The 20,397-nt window shown below is 43.5% G+C and overlaps 1 protein-coding gene across 2 annotated transcripts in view; it reads right to left on the bottom strand.

Moving 5' to 3' along the window:
- The window catches only part of LOC134353191 (glypican-4-like), a 201,182-nt gene that overhangs the window by 13,865 nt on the left and 166,920 nt on the right, over positions 1-20,397 (bottom strand). For both annotated transcript variants that reach the window (XM_063061210.1, XM_063061211.1), the window contains exon 8: positions 16,393-16,568. In XM_063061210.1, the coding sequence (XP_062917280.1) occupies positions 16,393-16,568 (176 nt within the window). The remainder of the gene's footprint in view (positions 1-16,392; positions 16,569-20,397) is intronic.

The following is a 20,397-nucleotide window of genomic DNA, read 5'->3' as shown; positions in this document are numbered from 1 at the left end:
TTTGGATACTGATGAGGGAGATGAACTATCTGGCCAAGGCAGCAGCTGCCAGACCAATAGGACTGTGGCGAAGTCAGGCGGAGCAACAGTCATAGGAGACTCAATAGTTAGGTAGGAGATTCTGCAGCAGCAAAAAAGATGCCAGGATAGCCTCTTCCTTCAGTTAGTCCTGACGAAGGGTCTCGGCCTGAAACATCGACTGCACCTCTTCCTATAGATGCTGCTTGGCCTGCTGCATTCACCAGCAACTTTGATGTATGTTGCCAGGATAGTGTGTTGGCTCCCGGGTGCTAGGGTCCAGGATGTCTCTGAGGGGTTGCAGAATATTATTGAAGGAGAGGGCGAGCAGCCAGAGGTCATAGTACATGTTGGTACCAATGACATAGGCAGAAGAGGGGTAGAGGTCCTGTGCAGTAGGTTTAGGGCATTAGGAAGGAGGCTGAAGAGCAGGATGGTCATCTCCAGATTACTCCCAGTGCCACAAGCTAGTGAGGGTCAGAACAGGAAGATAGCGCAGACGAATGTTTGGCTGAGCAGATGGTGCAGGGGGCAGGGTTTCAAGTTCTTGGATCACTGGAACCTTTTCTGGGGAAGGGGTGACCTCTACAAGTGGAACAGGTTGCACCTGAACTGGAGGAGAACAAATATCCTGGGAGGGAAATTTGCTAATATTATTGGGGAGAGTTTAAACTAGTGGGAACCAATGTGAAGAAGCAGAGGATAGGGTGTTTGGTGTACAAGGAAAGACTGCTTGCAGGGAGCTTGTGAGGAAGGATAAGCAGATGTTCGAGTGAAGATGCACCAAGCCAGATGGTTTGAAATGTGTCTATTTCAATGCAAGGAGTATCATAAACAAGGAGGATGTACTTGGAGTGTGGATCAATACATGGAACTATGACATTGTGGCCATTACAGAGACTTGGATGTCTCAGGGGCAGCGATGGCTGCTGAATGTGCCGGGGTTTAGATGTTTCAAAAAGGACAGGGAGGGAGGCAAAAGAGATGGGGAAGTGGCATTGCTATTCAGGGATAGTATCACAGCTGCAGAAAAGGAGGAAGTCATGGAAGGATTGTCTACTGAGTCTACTGAGTAGGTGAAAGTCAGACAGGAAGGGGTCAATAATGCTACTGGGTCTTTTTTTTTAAAGACCCCCCCCCCACCCCACCCCAATAGTAACAGAGACATTGAGGAGCAGATAGGGAGGCAGATTCTGGAACTGTGCAATAATAATAGGGTTTTTGTGATGCGTGATTTTAACTTTCCTAATATTGACTGGCATCTCCTTAACACAAGGGGGTTAGATGGGATGGAGTTTGTTAGATGTGTTCAGGAAGGTTTCCTGACACATTATGTAGCCAATTAGAGGAGAGGCTGTACTTGATCTGGTATTGGGGAAATGAACCTGGTCGGGTGTCAGGTCTTTCAGTGGGAGAGCATTTTGGAGATAGTGATCACAACTCTATCTCCTTTACCAAAGAGCTGGAGAGAGATAGGAGCAGAGAATTTGGGAAAACATTTAATTGTGGTAGGGGGAAATATGATGCTTTTAGCCAGGAACTTGGGAGCAAGGCGGGAGGAGAAGATGGCAGCATGACCCAGCGCGCGCAGCTCTCCGGTGAAATGATATCGTATCTGTGAAGTAGGGGCTGTGGACAATTCTGATTTGATGAAGACAGACGTGAGAAGCACAGAGGAACATATGGAGAAATTTCTGAAATGCCCGGTTCGTTGCTGCTGCTACTGTGCAATCGAGAATCTCCGGAGGAAAGGCCCCAAAATCCCCGGCTTTGCCTGCTGCTGGCGACCGAGGCTGAGGTCGAAGTGTTCGGATAGAGATGGTGCTCGGTACTCGGTGTCGGAGGGCTGATCAGAGCTTGAAGTTTTTGGACGACTCAGTCGGACTGTGGTTGGGCATGGCAGGGAGAGTTTTCTTCCTTCTCCCGTCTGCGTGAGATGTGGGACTTTCGAGAGACTTTAAACTTTTTTTTTACTGTGCCGTGGCCTATTCTTCATCAAGTTATGGTATTGTTGCACTGCTGTAACTATATGCTATAATTATGAGGTTTTTGTTAGTTTTTCAGTCTTGGTCTGTCTTGTGTTTCCGTGATATCACACCGGAGGAATATTGCATCATTTCTTAATGCATGCATTACTAAATGACAATAAAAGAGGACTGCATGTCCTCATAATCTAACATAAATTGGGAGCAGATGTTCTCAGGGAAATGCATGGCAAAAATGCGGTAAATGTTCAGGGAACATTTGCATGGCACTCTGCATAGGTATGTTCCAGTGAGGCAGGGAAAGAATGGTAGAGTAAAAGAATCACTGTGTACAAAGGATGTAGAAAATCTAGTTAAGAAAAGAAAAGCTTACGTAAGGTTTAAGAAATTAGGTATTATTAGAGCTTTAGAAAATTACAAAGGTGCCAGGAAGGAACTCAAGAATGAAATTAGGAGAGCTGAAGAGGCCATGAGGAGGTCTTGCTGAGCAGGATTAATGAAAATCCCAAGGCATTCTACAAGTATGTTAATAACAAGAGGATGAGCCGTGTGAGAACAGGACCAATCAGGAGCATTAGTGGAAACTATCGAAGAGGGTCAGGAAGAGAGAAAATACTGAGGAAAAAGTGAGTGCTGTTACGAGGGGTGATTGATAAATTCATGGCCTAAGGTAGAAGGAGTCAACTTTAGAAAACCTAGCACATTTATTTTTCAACATAGTCCCCTCCTACATGTACACACTTAATCCAGCGGTCGTGGAGTATACAGATCCCTTCTTTGTAGAAGTGGTCCACAGCAGGGGTGACTGATAAGTTCTTGGTAAGGTAGAAGGAGATGAGTTATTAACTTCAAACTTTCTGCATTTGCACTCAAAGAGCTGAACTGCACATGCATGTAACGACAGCGTCTTAGACCTCCAGGTGGTCCACAGCAGGGGTGATTGATAAGTTCGTGGCCTCGGATAGAAGGAGATGAGTTGTACAGCTCTCGTTACACCTCTCTCTCGAGGAGACGGACCTAAGGGTACACAAGTCACCCAGACCAGCTGAACTGCACCCTAGGATTCTTAAAGCGACAGTGATAGAGATTGTGGAGGTATTAGTAATGATTTTTCAAAAATCTTTGGACTCTGGCATAGTGCCAAAGGACTGGAAAATTGCAAATGTCACTCCACTCTTTAAGAAAGAAGGAAGGTAGCAGAAAGGATATTATAAACCAGTTCACCTGACCTCAGTGGTTGGGAAAATACTGGAGTCAATTGTTAAGAATGATGTTAGGGAGTACTTGGTGACACAGGACAAGATAGGACAATGTCAGCATGGTTTCCTCAAGGAAAATTCCTGCCTGGCGAATCTGTTGGAATTCTTTGAAGAGATTACAAGTAGGATAGATAAAGGGGATGCAATAGATGTTGTATATTTGGACTCCCAGAAGGCCTTTGATCAGGTGCCACGCATGAGGCTGCTTACCAAGTTAACAGCCTATGGCATTACATGAAAGTTCCTGGCATGTTAAGAGCACTGGCTGATTGGTAGGAGGCAGCGAGTGGGAATAAATGGATCCTTTTCTGGTTGGCTGCCAGTGACTAGTGGTGTTCTGCAGGGTTGGTGTTGGGACCGCGTCTTTTTCTGCTGTAAATCAGTGATTTAGCTGATGGAATAGATGGCTTTGTTGCCATGTTTGCAGTTAATACGAAGATTGGTGGAGGGACAGGTAGTGTTGAGGAAACAGGTAGGCTGCAGAAGGACTTGACAGATTGGGAGGGGCAAGAAAGTAGCAAGTGAAATGCCCCTTACAATTCACCTACCAACACAACCGATCGACAGATGACGCAATAGCCACTGGTCTACATACTGTCCTTACGCATCTGGAGAAGAAGGATGCTTATGTGAGAATGCTGTTCTTGAACTACAGTTCAGCATTCAACACCATAGTTCCATCCAGCCTTGAAAAGAAGCTCAGAGACTTAGTCCTTGACCCTGCCTTATGCAGCTGGATCCTGGGCTTCCTGTCAGATCACCAGCAGGTGGTAAGAGTGGGCTCCCTCATCTCCTCCCCTCTGACTCTCAATACAGGAGCCCCTCGGGGCTGTGTACTAAGTCTCCTCCTTTACTCCCTGTATACCCATGACTGTGTTGCCACCCACAGCTCTAATCTGCTAATTAAATTTGCCAATGACACTATATTGATTGGCCTTATCTCAAACAATAACAAGGTGGCTTACAGGGAAGAGGTCATCTCTCTGACACAGTGCTGTCAAGAAAACAACCTCTCCCTCAGTATTGTAAAAACAAAGGAGCTGGTTGTGGATTACAGGAGGAATGGAGATGGTCTAAACCCTATTGATGTCAATAGATCCAAGGTTGAGAGAGTAAACAGCTTTAAGTTCCCTGGCATCCACATCACAACAGCGCCTCTTTCACCTCAGACGGCTGAGGAAGTTTGGTATGGGCCCCAAATCCTAAAAACTTTCTACAGGGCAACAACTGAGAGCATCCCGACTGGCTGCATCATTGCCTGGTATAGGAACTGTACCTCCCTTAATCGCAGGATTCTGCATAGAGTGGTGTGGACAGCCCAGTGCATCTGTAGTTGTGAACTTCCCATGATTCAGGACATTTACAAGGACAGGTGTGTAAAAAGGGCCCGTAGGATCATTGGGGACTCGAGTCACCCCAAGCACAATCTATTCCAGCTACTACCATCCAGGAAACAGTACAGCAATATAAGAGCCAGGACCAACAGGCTCCAGGACAGCTTCTTCCACCAGGCCATCAGACTAATTAACTCACGCTGATTTGAGTGTACTCTGTTACATTGACTGTTCTATTTATTATAAATTACTATGATTACACATTGCACATTTAGATGGAAACATAATGTAAAGATTTTTACTCATCGTGTATATGAAGGATGTAAGAAATAAAGTCAATTCAAATTCAGTGTTGGAAATGCATGTTCATGCACTTTGGTAGTAGAGATAAATGTGCAGACTATTTTCTAAACGTGGAAAAAAATCCAAAAACCTGAGATGCAAAGGGACTTGGGAGTCCTTGTGCAGAACACTCTAAAGGTTAACTTGCAAGTTGAGTCGGTGGTGAGGAAGGCAAATGCAAAGTTAGCATTCATTTCAAGAGGTCTAGAATACAAGAGCAGGGATATGATGCCTCACCTTGAGTATCGTGAACAGTTTTGGGCTCCTCATCAAAGATGTGCTGGCATTGGAGAGGGTTCAGAGGAGGTTCACAAGGATGATTCCAGGAATGAAAAGGTTATCATACGAGGAACGTTTGACAGCTCTAGGTCTGTACTCGCTGGAATTTAGAAAGAATGATGGGGGAGGGAAGCTCATTGAAACCTTTCGCATGTTGAAAGGCCTAGACAGAGCAGATGTGGAAAGGATGTTTCCCTTGCTGGGGGAGTCCAGGGCAAGAAGGCACAGCCTCAGGATAGAGGGACATCCATTTAAAACAGAGCAGGGATATTTCTTTAGCCAGAAGGTGGTGAGTATGTGGAAGTTATTACCACAGGCAGCTGTGGAGGCCGGGACATTGAGTATATTTAAGGCAGAGTTTGATAGGTTCTTGATTGGACATGGCATGAAAGGTTTTGGGGAGTAGGCTGGGGAGAGGAGCTGAGGAGTGGAAAAAAGAATCAGCCATGACTGAATGGCGGAGCAGATCTGATGGGCCAAATGGCCTAATTCTGCTCCTAGGTCTTATCGATGGATGATTGTAAAAGAACTGTGAAGGAGCAGAATGAACCTTTTAAGAAAGTTAAGCAGTGTTACTCCTTTTGATCTCTCATACAATATAAAAGAGCTCAAGCTATAGTACGGAACATAGTGAGAAAGGCAAAGACAATGTTTTGGAGAACATGCTAAATGCTGGAGGAACTCAGCAGGTCAGGCAGCATCCAAGGGAAAAAAGTACAGTCGATGTTTCTGGCCCACTGAGTTCCTCTAGGTAGATAGGGGTTAGGGTGTGTGTGTGTGTGTGTGTGTGTGTGTGTGTGTGTGTGTGTGTGTGTGTGTGTGTGTGTTTGTTTGTGTGTGTGTGTGTGTGTGAGTGTGTGTGTGTGTGTGTGTGTCTCTCTCTCTCTCTCTCTCTGTCTCTTGGATTTCCAGAATCTGCCAATTTTCTCATTTGTTACTGGAGAACATAATGTGATAGGATTGGGAAAAAGATCCAAGCAGCGGAAGAAAACAATGATGGAGGGTGGGGTGAGTTACAGAACCTGATGCATTACTGTTTTTGTATGGTGGGGAGAAAGTTGCAATGCAGACTCTGAGAAAGCAGAGTTATTAGCAAAAACATTTGTTAGTGTACATAGTTCAGCTAATTTAAGTAAAGAGAGGTCTTGTAGAAAACACCATTTTGGCAAGCAATCCTTAAACCGCTGAGATAAAAATAATCTTCCAGTTCCTGCTTGCATGTCAAGTTTACCTTGAATTTAAAATGGCTATTAATGGTGCTGGTCAGATATCACTGGGAAAGATAGTATTTACTATAATGTGCTTAAATGGCTATTGGATTCGAAACAGCGTGGTTTTGAAATTTTTTCCTACAATATGGGTTAGAACATACAACATAGAAATCTACAGCATATTACAGGCCCTTCAGCCCACAATGTTATGCCAACCATGTAACCTACTCTAGAAACTGCCTAGGATTTCCCTAGCGCACAGCCCTATATTTTTCTAAGCTCCATGTATCTATCTAATACGCTCTTAAAAGACCCTATTGTATCCACTTCCACCACTGCCACCGGCAGTGCATTCCACGCACCCACCACTCCCCGCATGAAAAACTTACCCCTGACATCCTCTCTACCCCTATTCCCAATCTATGCCCCCTTGTGTAAGCATTTTCAGCCCTGGGAAAAAGCCTTTGACTATCCATACGATCAATGCCCCTCATAATCTTATACACCTCTATGAGGTCATCTCTCATTCGCCGTAATTCCAAGGTGAAAAGGCCAAGTTCACTCAACCTATTCTCATAAGGCATGTTCTCCAGTCCAGGCAACATCCTTGTAAATCTCCTCTGCACTCTCTCTATAGTATCCACAATTGAAAGGTGACTTCCTTCTTCCTGGAAATCAGCAGTTGTTATCCCTACACTGAATCCTGTTAAGAATCAATCAGATTCTTCCAGTTATAGACCTATTGTGTTAACTTCACTTGTATGTAAGATAATGAAATGAATGATTTATAGCAAGGCTTTCTTATTTTGTGGAAAATAGCTGTATACCAATCTGGATTTCGTAGCGGGAGAATGAAAATGGACTATGTGCTATGTTTGGAATCTAACATTTTCAAGTCCAAGTTAATAAAGAATCAGTGGCAGCAGTTTTCTTTGATCTAAAGAAAGTTTATGATATGTTATGGACCCAAGTTTGCTGTTTATACTGGAAGAGATGGGAGTAGGTGGCAGAATGCTCAAATGGATTAAACATTTTTTATGTGATACAAACAGACAAGTTAGTGTGGGAACAACATTCTCCAAGGAGTATGAGATAGAGAATGGGATTCCGAAGGGGAGTGTGTACACCATTCCTTTCTAATATTATGATTAATGATATTTTATTCAATGTTGGCTGAGACATTTCCAAATTGTTATATGCTGATGATGGTGCAGTGTGGAAGAGAGGCAAAAATATAAATCACATAGTTAGGAAAATGCAGGCAGCTATTAATGAAGTAGAAGAATGGGGGCATCAGTAGGAGTTTAAATTTTCTGTTGCCAAGGATCAAGTTATTTGTTTTTATAAAAGGGAGATTATACCCACAATTGATCTGAAGTTATATGGTAAATCTCTTAAACAAGGGTCAGTGGTAAAGTTTCTAGGTATGTGGATGGACACAAGGCTAACATGGAAGGTGCATATGAATAAAATTCTAGAGAAGTGTTAAAAAGCCCTTAATGTGTTCAAGTGCTTAGTTGGGTGTGCAACTGGGAGGTCACTTAAACAAACCTAAATTGCAACATACACAAAATACTGGAGGAATGCAGTAGGTCAGGCAGCATCTTTGGAAATGAATAAAGAGTCGACGTTTTGTGCTGGGACCCTTCTTCAGGACGGGAAAGGAAGGGAGAAGATGTCAGAATTAAAAGATGGAGGGAGGACAAGTATTATAGCTAGAAGGTGATAGGTGAAGCCAGGAGGGTAGAAAAAATAAAGGGCTGGAGAGGAAGGAATCATTTAGGAGAGGAGAAATGTAAATTGCTTTAATCAGATCTATCTTTGATTATGAATGTGTTGCTTATGGGTCAGCTTCACTAGTGGTCTTAAAGCCCCTAGATAAAGTTCAAGCTCAAGCATTGAGATTATGTTATGGTGCTATTAAATCATCCCTAGTTTCAGCATTACTGTTAGAAATGGGTGAAGTACCTTTAAATCTACACAGATTAGTTAGCAATGGTTTATTAAGTTAACATAAGAGGACATAAAGTTGGTCATCCAGTATTGGCAACATTAGTAGAATGTTGGGAGCACTGCATTCATTACGTCTTCAGTTTTGGGTGGAAGGGCACAAAATCTTAGGTTGTTTAGTGTGCAGTATGGTCCCCTTTCTCTCACTCCTCCACGGTTTTCCCTTTGTCTGCAGCTGATAGGCAGATATGCAAGGATTCTTGCATATCTACACAGATGGTTCAAAAGATCCAGTGACAGGTCGTACAGGAGTTTCTGGTTATGTTCCAAAGTTTCAGGTGACCATTAACAAAAGACTATCAGACAGATATCAATATTCAGTCTGAGATGGTTGCTATAATTTTAGCCCTACAATGGGTCAAAGAAGTACGTCCTGATTATGTATTTCTGTGCTCTGGTTCATTCTTGGTCTTGATATCTATTAAAATAGGCATTTCAAATTGCAGGCTAGACATTCTTCTTGAGATTGGATAAGATGTGTTGAGGCTGTAGTGTCTATGCCTGTGTGTACCTTTCAAATGGGTTTCTGCCCATGTTGGGGTTGAAGGAAACGAGGTGACAGACAGTCTAGCCAAGTAAACACTTACAATTAAGGATGTAAATGCAGTGTAACCTTTGCATGAGGGGGAGATGGTAGCCATAATTAAAACATTTATTCGATCACTGTGGCAACAAAGTTGAGATAAGGAAAAGAATGGACTGGAATTAATATAAAATTCAGAGGATGGTGGGAATTCAACTGCGAGATGGGTATAAAAAGAGAGAAGAACACATTTACATATTGAATGTACAGGGTTGAATAACTCCCTGTTCAGAAGTAATATGTATGATAGTGGGATTTGTAGGGAGTGCACTTGTCAAGAAACAGTGCAACATTTATAATTAGAATGCATTTTCTATCAGGTACAAAGGAAACATCGAATTACAAGATTAAGATCTATGGGGCTGACGAAAATTTGTTAGCATATCACCGCTATTGTACTGTTTGTAAGTGTGTGTTTGAATTTCTGAAAAGCAGTACACTTTTTGATATTGAGTATTTTTTGGAGGGGAATTTAGTGGGTGTACTTCCTGTCTCTTTGCTTCACACTCCAATTCAGTAGGTGGCAGTATCGCACCTTAGCCAACTGCTATTAAACTTTACAAGAAGTAGAACTCTCAGGAGGCAGAGTAAGTGAGCAGTGACGAAGGTGAGATTCTTTTTATTATACAGTTAGAGCAGTGGGAATGGTTCTCAGGACAATGGACAGTCCTCTTGCAGGATGCAAGAAGTCAGTGAGACCTCCAGTGACCCTGATGACTACACCCGTGACAAGTGCATCTGGCTGTAGCTCCTTACAGACCACATTCGGGACTGTAGCTAGATGAACTCCAGATCATCCACATTGTAGGAGACAGGTACCTGGCTGACTGTTTGAATGAGGGAAAGGGAATAGGCAGGTGGCGCAGAGTACCCTTGTAGCTGTTCCCTCAATAACAGGTATATGGTTTTGGATACTGTTGGTGGCAGTATCCAAAACCATACCTACCAAGGGAAAGCTTCAGTGACCGGGTCTCTGGCACTGGTCTGGCTCTGTGGCTGGTAGGGGGTGGGGAAGAAGAGGAGAAAGGTAAGATAAAGGCATCCGTTAGTCTTGCGAGACCATGATCTGCGCCTGGAAAGTCTTCACTCTCCAGGGCGCACGCCTGGGCAAGGTTGTATGGAAGACCAGCAGTTGCCCATGCTGCAAGTCTCCCCTCTCCGTGACACCAATGTTGTCCAAGGGAAGGGCATTAAGACCCATACAGCTTGGCACCGGTGTCATCGCAGAGCAATGTGTGATTAAGTGCCTTGCTCAAGGACACAACACGTTGCCTCGGCTGGGGCTCGAACTCATGACCTTCAGGTCGCTAGTCCAATGCCTTAACCACTTGGCCACGTGCCCACACCGGAGAAAGGTAGTAATAGGGGAACAAAAGGAGATTCTGTCAACAAGACTGATGCCAGGGTGCCAGAGTCATAGATCTCTTGGTTCGAGTTGATTTAGGGAGGTAGTTACACCTAAGGTGCAGGACAGAGGTAACTGGGTAATAGTCAGGAAGAAGAGGCAAGCTGTACTGATAAGAGGATTCATTGGTTCAGGAAACAGAAAAGAGGTTCGTGGACAAGAACAAAATTCCCTGACAGTATGTTGCCTCCCAGGTCTCAGGGTCAGGGACATCTTGGATTGAGTCTACAGCATTCTTAAGTGGGAGAGTGATCATCCAGAGGGTGAATACCAGTGACATGGGCAAGATGGGGGGGCAAGATCCTGCAAAGTAACTTCAGGGAGGGCTTCATTCTTTTGTATCACTGGCTCTCCTCCAGAGAAGGTGAAATCTCTAATGCACCTGAAAAAGAGAGGCGTCTAATACCCTTCTCGGAAGGTTTGCTGGTGCTGCACATTGGATTTGCAGGCAGATGGGAACCAGAGCACCAGAGCAAATAGTGGAGAGACAGATGTTATATACAAAGTCAGGAATCAAAAGGTTGAGTGTGGTGGGACTGGTGTTCTGAGTTGTGTATGTTTCAATGCAAGGTGTATTGGAGGAAAGGCGGATGAGCTTAAAGCATGGATCAGCATGTGGAATTATGACATTGTAGCTAATAGTGAAGCTTGGTTGCAGGAGGAGCAGGACTGGCAGCTCAGTGTTCCAGGGTTCTGTTGTTTTAGACATGCTGGAGGAGGAGGGATTAAAGGGAGAGGGTCAGGGAAAATGTCACACGGCAGAGCACATCTCCTGAGGCTGTATGGGTGGAACTGAAGAATAAGAAAGGGATTACTAGGATGATTTGATTATATTATAGATAACCCAATTGTCGTGTGATTCAGAGGGACAAATTTGTAAGAAACATAAGGTTGTGATAGTAGGTGATTTAACTTTCCACAGAGCTGGGTGGGGTAGTATTTACTTAACGTGTTCAGGAAAGTTTCTTCAGCCAAGAAAGAGGCTGCAGCTAGAGACAGTGAAATACTGGATCTCCTATTAGGGAACAAGACAGGGCAGGTGACAGTGTATGTATGGGATCACTTTGGATCTTATGATCATAATTCTATTAATTTCAAAATAATTATATGGAGAATGATAGGTGTGGTCTTGAGATTCTAAATTGGATAAAGGCCATTGGTATCAGAAAAAATTTGGCAAGTGTGGATTCGAGGAGGTTGTTTTCTGGCAAAGGTCTTCAAATGTGAAATTTTGAGAGTACAAAGTTTGTGTGCTCCTGTCAGAATAAAAGGAAAGGATAACAGGTTTAGGGAACCTTGGCTTACAAGAGATAATGAGGCCGTGGTTAAGAAAAAGGAGGTGCATAGCAAGCATAGGCAGGATCAACCTTGCACTCAAAGTCAGTAAGACCAAAGAACTGATTGTAGACTTCAGAAAGGATAAGATGAGGGAACACACACCAGTCCTCATAGAGAGATCAGAAGTGGAAAGAATAAGCAATTGGAAAGAATATATTTAAGATACAGCTGGATAGATTTTAATACAGTAGGGGAAATAAGGGTATGGGGAAAAGGCAGGTAGATGGAGCTGTGTTTACGGACAGATCAGCCATGATCTAATTGAATGGCGAGATGGGCTCGATGTGCCAGATGGCCTACTCCTGCTCCTATTTCTTATGTTCTTGTGTTCTTATTTCAAGACCCTGGGAATCAGCATCTTTTGAGGATCTACTTTGGGCCCAACATATCGATGCAGTTCCAAAGAAGGCACGACATGCACCATAGTCCCGGAGGAACAGGGTTTCGTTTTTACTGTGTACTGTACCAGCAGTTTATGGTCGACATGACAATAAAAGCGACTTGACTTGACTTGATATTTCATTAGGAGTTTGAGGATATGTCACCAAAGACATTCGCAAATTTCTACAGATGTACCGTGGAGATCATTCTAACTGGTTGCATCACACTGTTATGGGGGAGGGGGAGAATTACTGCACCAAATTGAAAAAAGGTGCAGAAAGTTGTGGACTCAAGTCAGCTCCATCATTGGCACTGGTCTCCCCAGCATATCCAGGACATCTTCGAGGAGCAATGCCTAAAAAAGGTTACATCCATCATTAAGACCCCCATTACCCAGGACATACCCTCTTCTCATTGCCACCATCAGGAAGGAGGTACACGCTCAATGATCCGGGAACAGCTTCTTCCCCTCTGCCATCAGATTTATGAATGGACATTGAACCCATGAACACCACCTCACTGCATTTTTTGCACTACTTACTTAAAATAGATATATATTTACTGTAATTCAGTTTTTTTCACTATTATGTATTGCAATGTACTTTTGCCGCAAAAACTAATTTCACAACATATGACGGTGATATTAAACCTGATTCTGAAGGAACAAATGAGGTTTTTGAGGAGTATAAGAAATAGAAGAGTAAACTAAAGAGGGATATCAGAAGGACTAAAATAAGGCACGAGGCTACTCTGCAGACACGATGAAGGAGAGTCCCAAGGGCTTCTGCAGATATATTAAAAGCAAAAGGATAGCGAAGGACAAACTTGGTCCTCTTGAAGATCAGCAGTTACTTATGCATGGCACCAAAAGAGATGTGGGAGATACTAAATGGATTTTTTGTATCTACGTTTACTCAGGAGATGGACAGACTCTATAGAAGTGAGGCAAAACAGTACTGAGGGCATGGACTATTATACAGATTACAGAGGAGGAGGTGCTTGCCACCTAATGAGTTTCTACTTTCACCCCATGGTCGCATGGGTTTCCTCTGGGTGCGCCGGTTTCCTCCTACAATCTAAAGACGTTCTAGTTGGTAAGTTAATTGGTCATTGTAAATTGTCCCATCATTGGGCTAGGATTAAATTGGGGGATTGCTGGGCAGCATGGCTCAAAGGGCTCAAAAGGCTGAGGAGGTTGTTTGGAGTACTGCGCAGGTCTGGTGAATAGCTTTAAAAACCCATTCTCAAGAGAGGTACCGCCTAGCGGACCAGTCACGGTCATTGTCGGAGAAGTCTGAGGCAGTGTAGTAAGGCTTTGGCTCAACAGGGCTTCGGTGAGAACAGGCGGAGGCAAGGTAAGTAGGTAAGTTCATTCCTTATTTCTTATTTAAATCTTGAGAGAATAGCCAGTGTTCTGTTCAGGGTGTCAGATGTGGGAATTCCAGGAGAATTCCAGCCTCCCCGATGGCCACATCTGCACCAGGTGCAGCGACATGCAGCTCCTTAGTGACCGAGTTAGGGAACTGGACCTGCAGCTTGATGATCTTCGGCTTGTTAGGGAAAAGTAAAACAGTGACAGACAGGAGCTACAGCGAGGCAGTCACCTCAAGGATACAGGAGATAGAAATGGGTGACTGTCAGGAGAGGGGAGAATGTCAGATAGTGGAGAGCACCCTGTGGCCATCCCCCTCAACAATAAGTACTCCATTTTGAGTACTGTTGCAGAGGACAACTTACCTGGGGGGAAGCAACAGCAGCTGCAACCCTGGCACTGAATCTGGCCCTGTTGCTCAGAAAGGTAGGGAAATTAATAGGATGCAGTAGTAATAGGGACTCTACAGTCAGGGGAGAATTAGGCGATTTTGTGGATGCAAAAAGGAAACACGGGTGGTAGTTTGCCTCCCAGGTGCCAGGGTCCACGATATTTCTGAACGCATCCACAACACCCTGAAAAGGGAGGGCGAGCAGCCAGAGGTCGTGGTACATATTGGTACCAACAACATAGGTATAAAAAGGGAGGAGATCCTGAGGAAAAAAAAACAGGGATTTAGGAAGGAAGATGAAGAGCAAGACCTCAAGGGTGGTAATCTCAGGATTGCTGCCTGTGCCATGCGACAGTGAGGATAGGAAAGAATGAGGTGGCAAGTAAATGGGTGGCTGAAGAATTGGAGCAGGGCGCAGGGATTCAGATTTCTGGATAATTGGGACCTCTTCTGGGGCAGGTGGGACCTATATAAAAGGGATAGGTTGCACTTGAATCCAAGGGGAACCAATTTTCTTGCCAGCAGGTTTGCTAGAGCTATTGGGAGTGATTTAAGCAAAAATGGCAGAGGGGTGGGAACAAGTATGATAGAGCTAAGGATGAGCCAGCAGCTTTACAAGTAGATGGCAGATATAAAATGAATGTAAAGTAATGACACAATTGTAATGGGGGACTTCAACATGCAAGGGAATTGGGAAAATCAGGTTGGTGTCAGATCGCAAGCGAGGGAGTAAAAGGGAGGTGAGAGGTGATATTGAACCACGAGAAAATGATGCTGGAGAAGTAGTAATGGGGGACAAAGAAATGGCAGATTAACTTAATTGGTACTTTACACCTGTCTTCACTATGGTAGACATTAGCAGTGTGCCACAGGTCTGTGAGTGTCAGGGGAGCAGGAGTGAATGCCATTGCTATTACAAAGAAAAAAAGTGCAGGCAAACTGAAAGGTCTTAAGGTGGAAAAGTCATCTGGACCAGATGAACTACATCCCAGAGTCCTGAGGGAGGTTGCTGAAGAGATAAGGTATGCATTTGTCACGATCTTTCAAGAATCACTTGATTCTGGCATGGTCCTGGAGGACTGGAAGATTGGAAATGTCTTTTCAATATGCAAGGGGATTGGGAAAATCAGGCTGGTGTTGGATCGCATGAGAGGGAATTTGCTGAATGCCTATAAGATGGCTTTTTAGAGCAGCTTGTGCTTGAGCCTACTCCGTGAACACCATCTTAGATTGGGTAAACAACAGGAATTCTGCAGATACTGGAAATTCAAGCAACACACATCAAAGTTGCTGGTGAACGCAGCAGGCCAGGCAGCATCTGTAGGAAGAGGTGCAGTCAACGTTTCAGGCCGAGACCCTCGTCGACTGCACCTCTTCCTACAGATGCTGCCTGGCCTGCTGCGTTCACCAGCAACTTTGATGTGTGATCTTAGATTGGGTGTTGTGTACTAACCCAGATCTTATTAGGGAGCTTAATGTAAAGGAACCCTTAGGAGCCAGTGATCATAATATGATAGAATCCATACTGCAGTTTGAGAGGAAGAAGCATAAGTCACATGTATCAGGAGCTTGCCAAGGTGGATTGGAGGAGGATACTGGCATGGGTAACCACAGAGCAGAGATGGCTGAAGATTCTGAGAATATTTCACAAGGTGCAGGTTAGATATGTTCCACAGAAGTTGTTGTTCTCAAATGGTAGGGGTAGGCATCTGTGGTTGATAAGGAAAGTTAAGGACTGCATCAGAGCCAAGGAACGGACATTTAAGGTAGCAAAAATGAGTGAGAAGTTGGATGATTGGGAAGCTTTTAAAATCCAACAAAAGCCATCTAAAAAAGCTATAAGAAGGGAAAAGATGAAGTATGATGGCAAACTAGCCTATTATATAAAGCAGGATCATGGGTTAAGGGTGAAAGGTGAAATATTTAAGGAGAACCTTAGGAGAAGCTTCCTCACTCAAGAGGGTGGTGAGAGTGCAGAGCGAGCAGCCCGTGGAAATAGAAACATAGAACACAGAAAACCTACAGCACAATACAGGCCCTTCGACCCACAAAGCTGTGCCCAACATGTCCTTACCTTGGAACAACCGAGGCTTACCCATAGCCCTCTACTTTTCTAAGCTACATATACCCATATGGGGAAATGGGGGATGTGGATTTGATTTCAACATTTAAGAGAAATTTGGACAAATACATGTATTGGGGGGGGATATGGAAGGCTATGGACCAGGTAATGCAACTAAGCTGAATAATAGTCTGGTACAGACAGGTGGGCCAAAGGGCCTGTTTCTGTATTGTAGTTCTCTATAATGGTAAGTTTAAAGTTTAAACTTCTCAGTTCTTCAGTCAAACAAGAGAGGTGCAATATATGCTAGCTTGAAGGGCAAAAAAGATCACTTTTGATGGCTCTCTCTTCCTAAAATATTTAATACATTTGCTTTAAAAACATACATCAAGGTGACATTTATCTAGGGAAAAGTTACTTACCTGCATCTTGGAATGTTGCATCATTTCCGTGATAGGCATTTTTTATTTTATTAGTCATTATTCGCAACACCATTATCTCCCTCCGAATCACCATGTCTGGTTTGGTAATATCCACTTTAACGGCCGGGTTATTGAGCTGGTTAGCAAGGCCATTACCTGTCACTGGAAAATTGTACCTGGCAAACACAAATAATCCCTTTATATTGTAATGGAAAGCTGTCAGACTTGGAAAATAAAAGAAAAATTGCACTGTGAAAAACATATTGAAATTCTACAAAATGAATTGCATTCTGCACCACTGGACACACAATAGGGAGAATGCTGAGGCCATGTCTATGGTAAAGATCTTCTCCAAAGTCCTGAAATTCATTCTTCACTAACTATTGAAAAAGTAATTTTTTAAAACAACAATGTTTCTTCCATCTTTCTATGTAGAAGATTCCCATCATGTCAAAATGAAACTCAACAGCACATTATTTTTTCAACCACCTTCAAGCCTTGTCCTCTGATCAAACTGTGCTTATTAACTCCAGCAAAGCTCTAGTTCTTCAAATGCCAGTATTAAATCCTGCCTTAGCCGATCTACAGTTACACCAAATCTCTCCACGTATGATACTAGCAACCCATAAAACATAGGAGCAGAGTTACACCATTCATCCCTTTGATTCTGTTCCACCATTCCATCATGGCTGATTATCATCCCACTCAACTCCATTTTCCTGCCTTCTCTCCATAACCTTTGAAATCCTAACTAATCACGAACCTTTCAACTTCTGCTTTCAATATACTCAGTGACTTGGCCTCCACAGCCACATGTGGCAATGAATTCCACAGGTTCACACCCTCTGGCTGGATAAATTTTTCATCATTTCCGTTCTAAAGGGACGTCACACTATTCTTGGGCCGTGCCCTCTGGTCCAGTACTCCCCCACTATAAAAAACATCCTTTCCACATCCACTCTATCTAGGCCTTTCAATATTGGATAGGTTTCAATGAGATGCCCTCATTCTTCAAACTCCAGGAATACAGACCCAGAGTTCAAAGCTCAGAGTTGCTTATTTATTTGTTATTATTATTTTATACTTCTTTCTTTCTGTATTTGCAGTTTGTTGTCTTCCACACAATGGTTGTTTGTTCGTCTTGGTGTTTATGGTTTTTCATTGATTCTATGGCATTTCTTTGTATTTACTGTGAATGCCCGCATGAAAATGCTTCTTGGAGTTGTAAATGTTGACACATTTGATAATAAATTTACTTTGAACTTGGCAACAGGAGAATATCAGAACATGTGAACATAAGAAATAGGAGCAGTAGACCATCTTGCCTGTCCAGCCTGCTCTGCCATTCAATAAGGTCATGGCTGATTTAGCCATGGACTCATCTTCACCTATCTGCCTCTTCCCCGTGATCCTTAATTCCCCCTCTATGTCTTAAAACATATAGCCTCCACTGCTTCGTTGGGCAGAGAATTCCACAGAATCACCACTCGCTGGGAAAGGTAGTTCCTCCTCATCTCCACCCAAAATCTACTCCCCCGAATCCTGAGGCTATGTCCCCTAGTTCTAGTCTCACCTACCAGTGGAAACAACTTTCCTGCCTCTATCTTATCTACCCCTTTCATAATTTTATATGTTTCTACAAGATCGCCTCTCATCCTTCTGAATTCCAGCAAGTACAGTCCCAGGTGACCCAATCTCTCCTCATAGTCTCTGGAATCAACCTGGTGAACCTCCTCTGCACTGCCTCCAAAGCCAGTATATCCTTCCTCAAGTAAAGGAGACCAGAACTGCACGCAGTACTCCAGGTTCAGCCTCACCAGTACCCTGTACAGTTGCAGCATAACCTCCCTGCTCTTAAATTCAATCCCCCTAGCAATGAAGGCCAACATTCCATTTGCCATCTTGATAGCCTGCTGCACCTGCAAACCAACCTTGATTCATGCACAAGCACTCCCAAATCCATCCACACAGCAGGATGCTGCAATTTTTTACCATTTAGGTAATAACCTGCCCTTCCATTTTCCTTCCAAAATAGATGATCTCGCATTTACCAACATTGTACTCCATCTGCCAGAATTCTGCCCACTCACTTAACCTATCTATATCCCTCTGCAGACTCTCCGTATCTTCTGCACAATTTGCTTTTCCACTCAATTTAGTATCATCAGCAAACTTAGATACACTACACTCAGCCCCCTCTTCCAGATCGTTAATGTATATCGTGAACAGTTGCGGGCCCAGCACTGACCCCTGCAGCACACCATTCACCACTGATCACCAACCAGAGTAACACCCAGGTATCCCCACTCTCTGCTTTCTATTAGCTAACCAATCCTCTATCCATACTAATACCCACCCCAATTCTCTGTATCCTTCTCTCATGGATAAGTCTTTTATGCAGCACCTTATTGAACACCTTCTGGAAATCCAAGTCCATCGAAGTCATTGAGTGTATTTAAGGCAAAGATAGGTAGGCTCTTGATTAGCCAGGGCATCAAAGGGTATAGGAAGAAGGCAGGGGAGTGAGGATGACTGGAAGAATTGGATCAGCTCATGATTGAATGGCAGAGCAAACTTGATGGGCCAAATGGCCTACTTCTTCTCCTATATCTTCTGGTCTTATCCACTGTGCTTGTTCTATCCTCAAAGGAGGGGGACATTCAGATGCTTAAATGGTAAAAGAATGTTCTAGTCTCACATCAATGTTCAGCCAGAACAGTGCAACTCAAAACTGTTTCAACATTTATTGACGGATCACACACAATTATGTCCTGAAGAAGTGAGAGAATTAAAAAACAGATCAAGAGTTAACGGCCTTATATGCCACTGATAATTTTTTAGAACTCAATGCTCCTTCAAACTAGTTCTAATTTCTAATGATTTAAGACCATCAGACCACAAGACATAGGAGCAGTAATGTCTTATGATATTATGAGACTGACTGTGCTCAGTAATTTATTCTAATTTGTATCATATATATGCCTAACCAGGCCAAACCTAACATCATGAATTGTCGTGATGCTTCACTCCCAGATGAACACAATGCCTTTTATTCATGCTTTGAAAGGGAGAATGAAACTACATCTGTGCAAATCCCTGCAGCATCCGGTGACCCTATGATCAAAATATTTTTCAAGAGGGTGAACCTCACAAGGCATCGGGCACTGATGGTATACCTGGTGAGGCTCGCAAAATCTGTGCCAACCAACTGGCGGGAGTGTTCAAGGACATCTTCAGTCTCTCATTCCTACAGTCGGAGGTTCCCACCAGCTTTGAAAGGGCAACAATCATAGCAGTGCCCAAGAAGAGTAGTGAGAGCTACCTCAGCGAACATCACCCAGTTGCACTCACATCTACAGTGAAGTGTTTGAGAGGTGGGTCATGGCTAGAATCAACTCCTATCTAAGCAAGGATCTGGATAATAGCAAGTTGCCTACCACCACAACAGGGCTACAGTGGATGCAAACTCTCTGGTTCTCCACTTGGCCTTAGATCACCCGGACAATAGCAATACCTACATCAGGGTGTTGCTTATTGATTACAGCAGCATTTAACAGCATCATGCCTGCAGTACTAATCAAAGAGCTCCAAGACCTGGGCCTTGGTACTTCTTCTGCAACTGGATCCTTGACTTGCTCACTTGGAGACCCAGTGCAGACTGGAAATACCTTCTCCTGCTCACTGACAATCAACCCCAGTGCACATTAAGGATGTATGCTTAGCCCACTGCTCTACTTTCTCTATACCCGATGACATAACTATTCAGATAGTGATGTGTAGGTGTACACGAATAAGACAGATTAGCTATTTGACTGGGGTCGCCACAACTATATTGTTTTATAAGTTCAAAACAGTAAACTAACTCAAAGGAAATAGGAATCTGAAGACCACAGGCGTAACTTCGTCCTTACTTTCAGCGAGGTGAGCCCGTATCACGTGGCAATGTGCTGACATATGCAATTAGCATATTTCTACATATAACCATACATAATTATTTAAATAAAC

The sequence above is a fragment of the Mobula hypostoma genome, chromosome 10 (genome assembly GCF_963921235.1).
Source record: "Mobula hypostoma chromosome 10, sMobHyp1.1, whole genome shotgun sequence".
Classification (NCBI taxonomy): domain Eukaryota; kingdom Metazoa; phylum Chordata; class Chondrichthyes; order Myliobatiformes; family Myliobatidae; genus Mobula; species Mobula hypostoma.
This window is presented reverse-complemented; position numbering and strand designations above follow the sequence as displayed.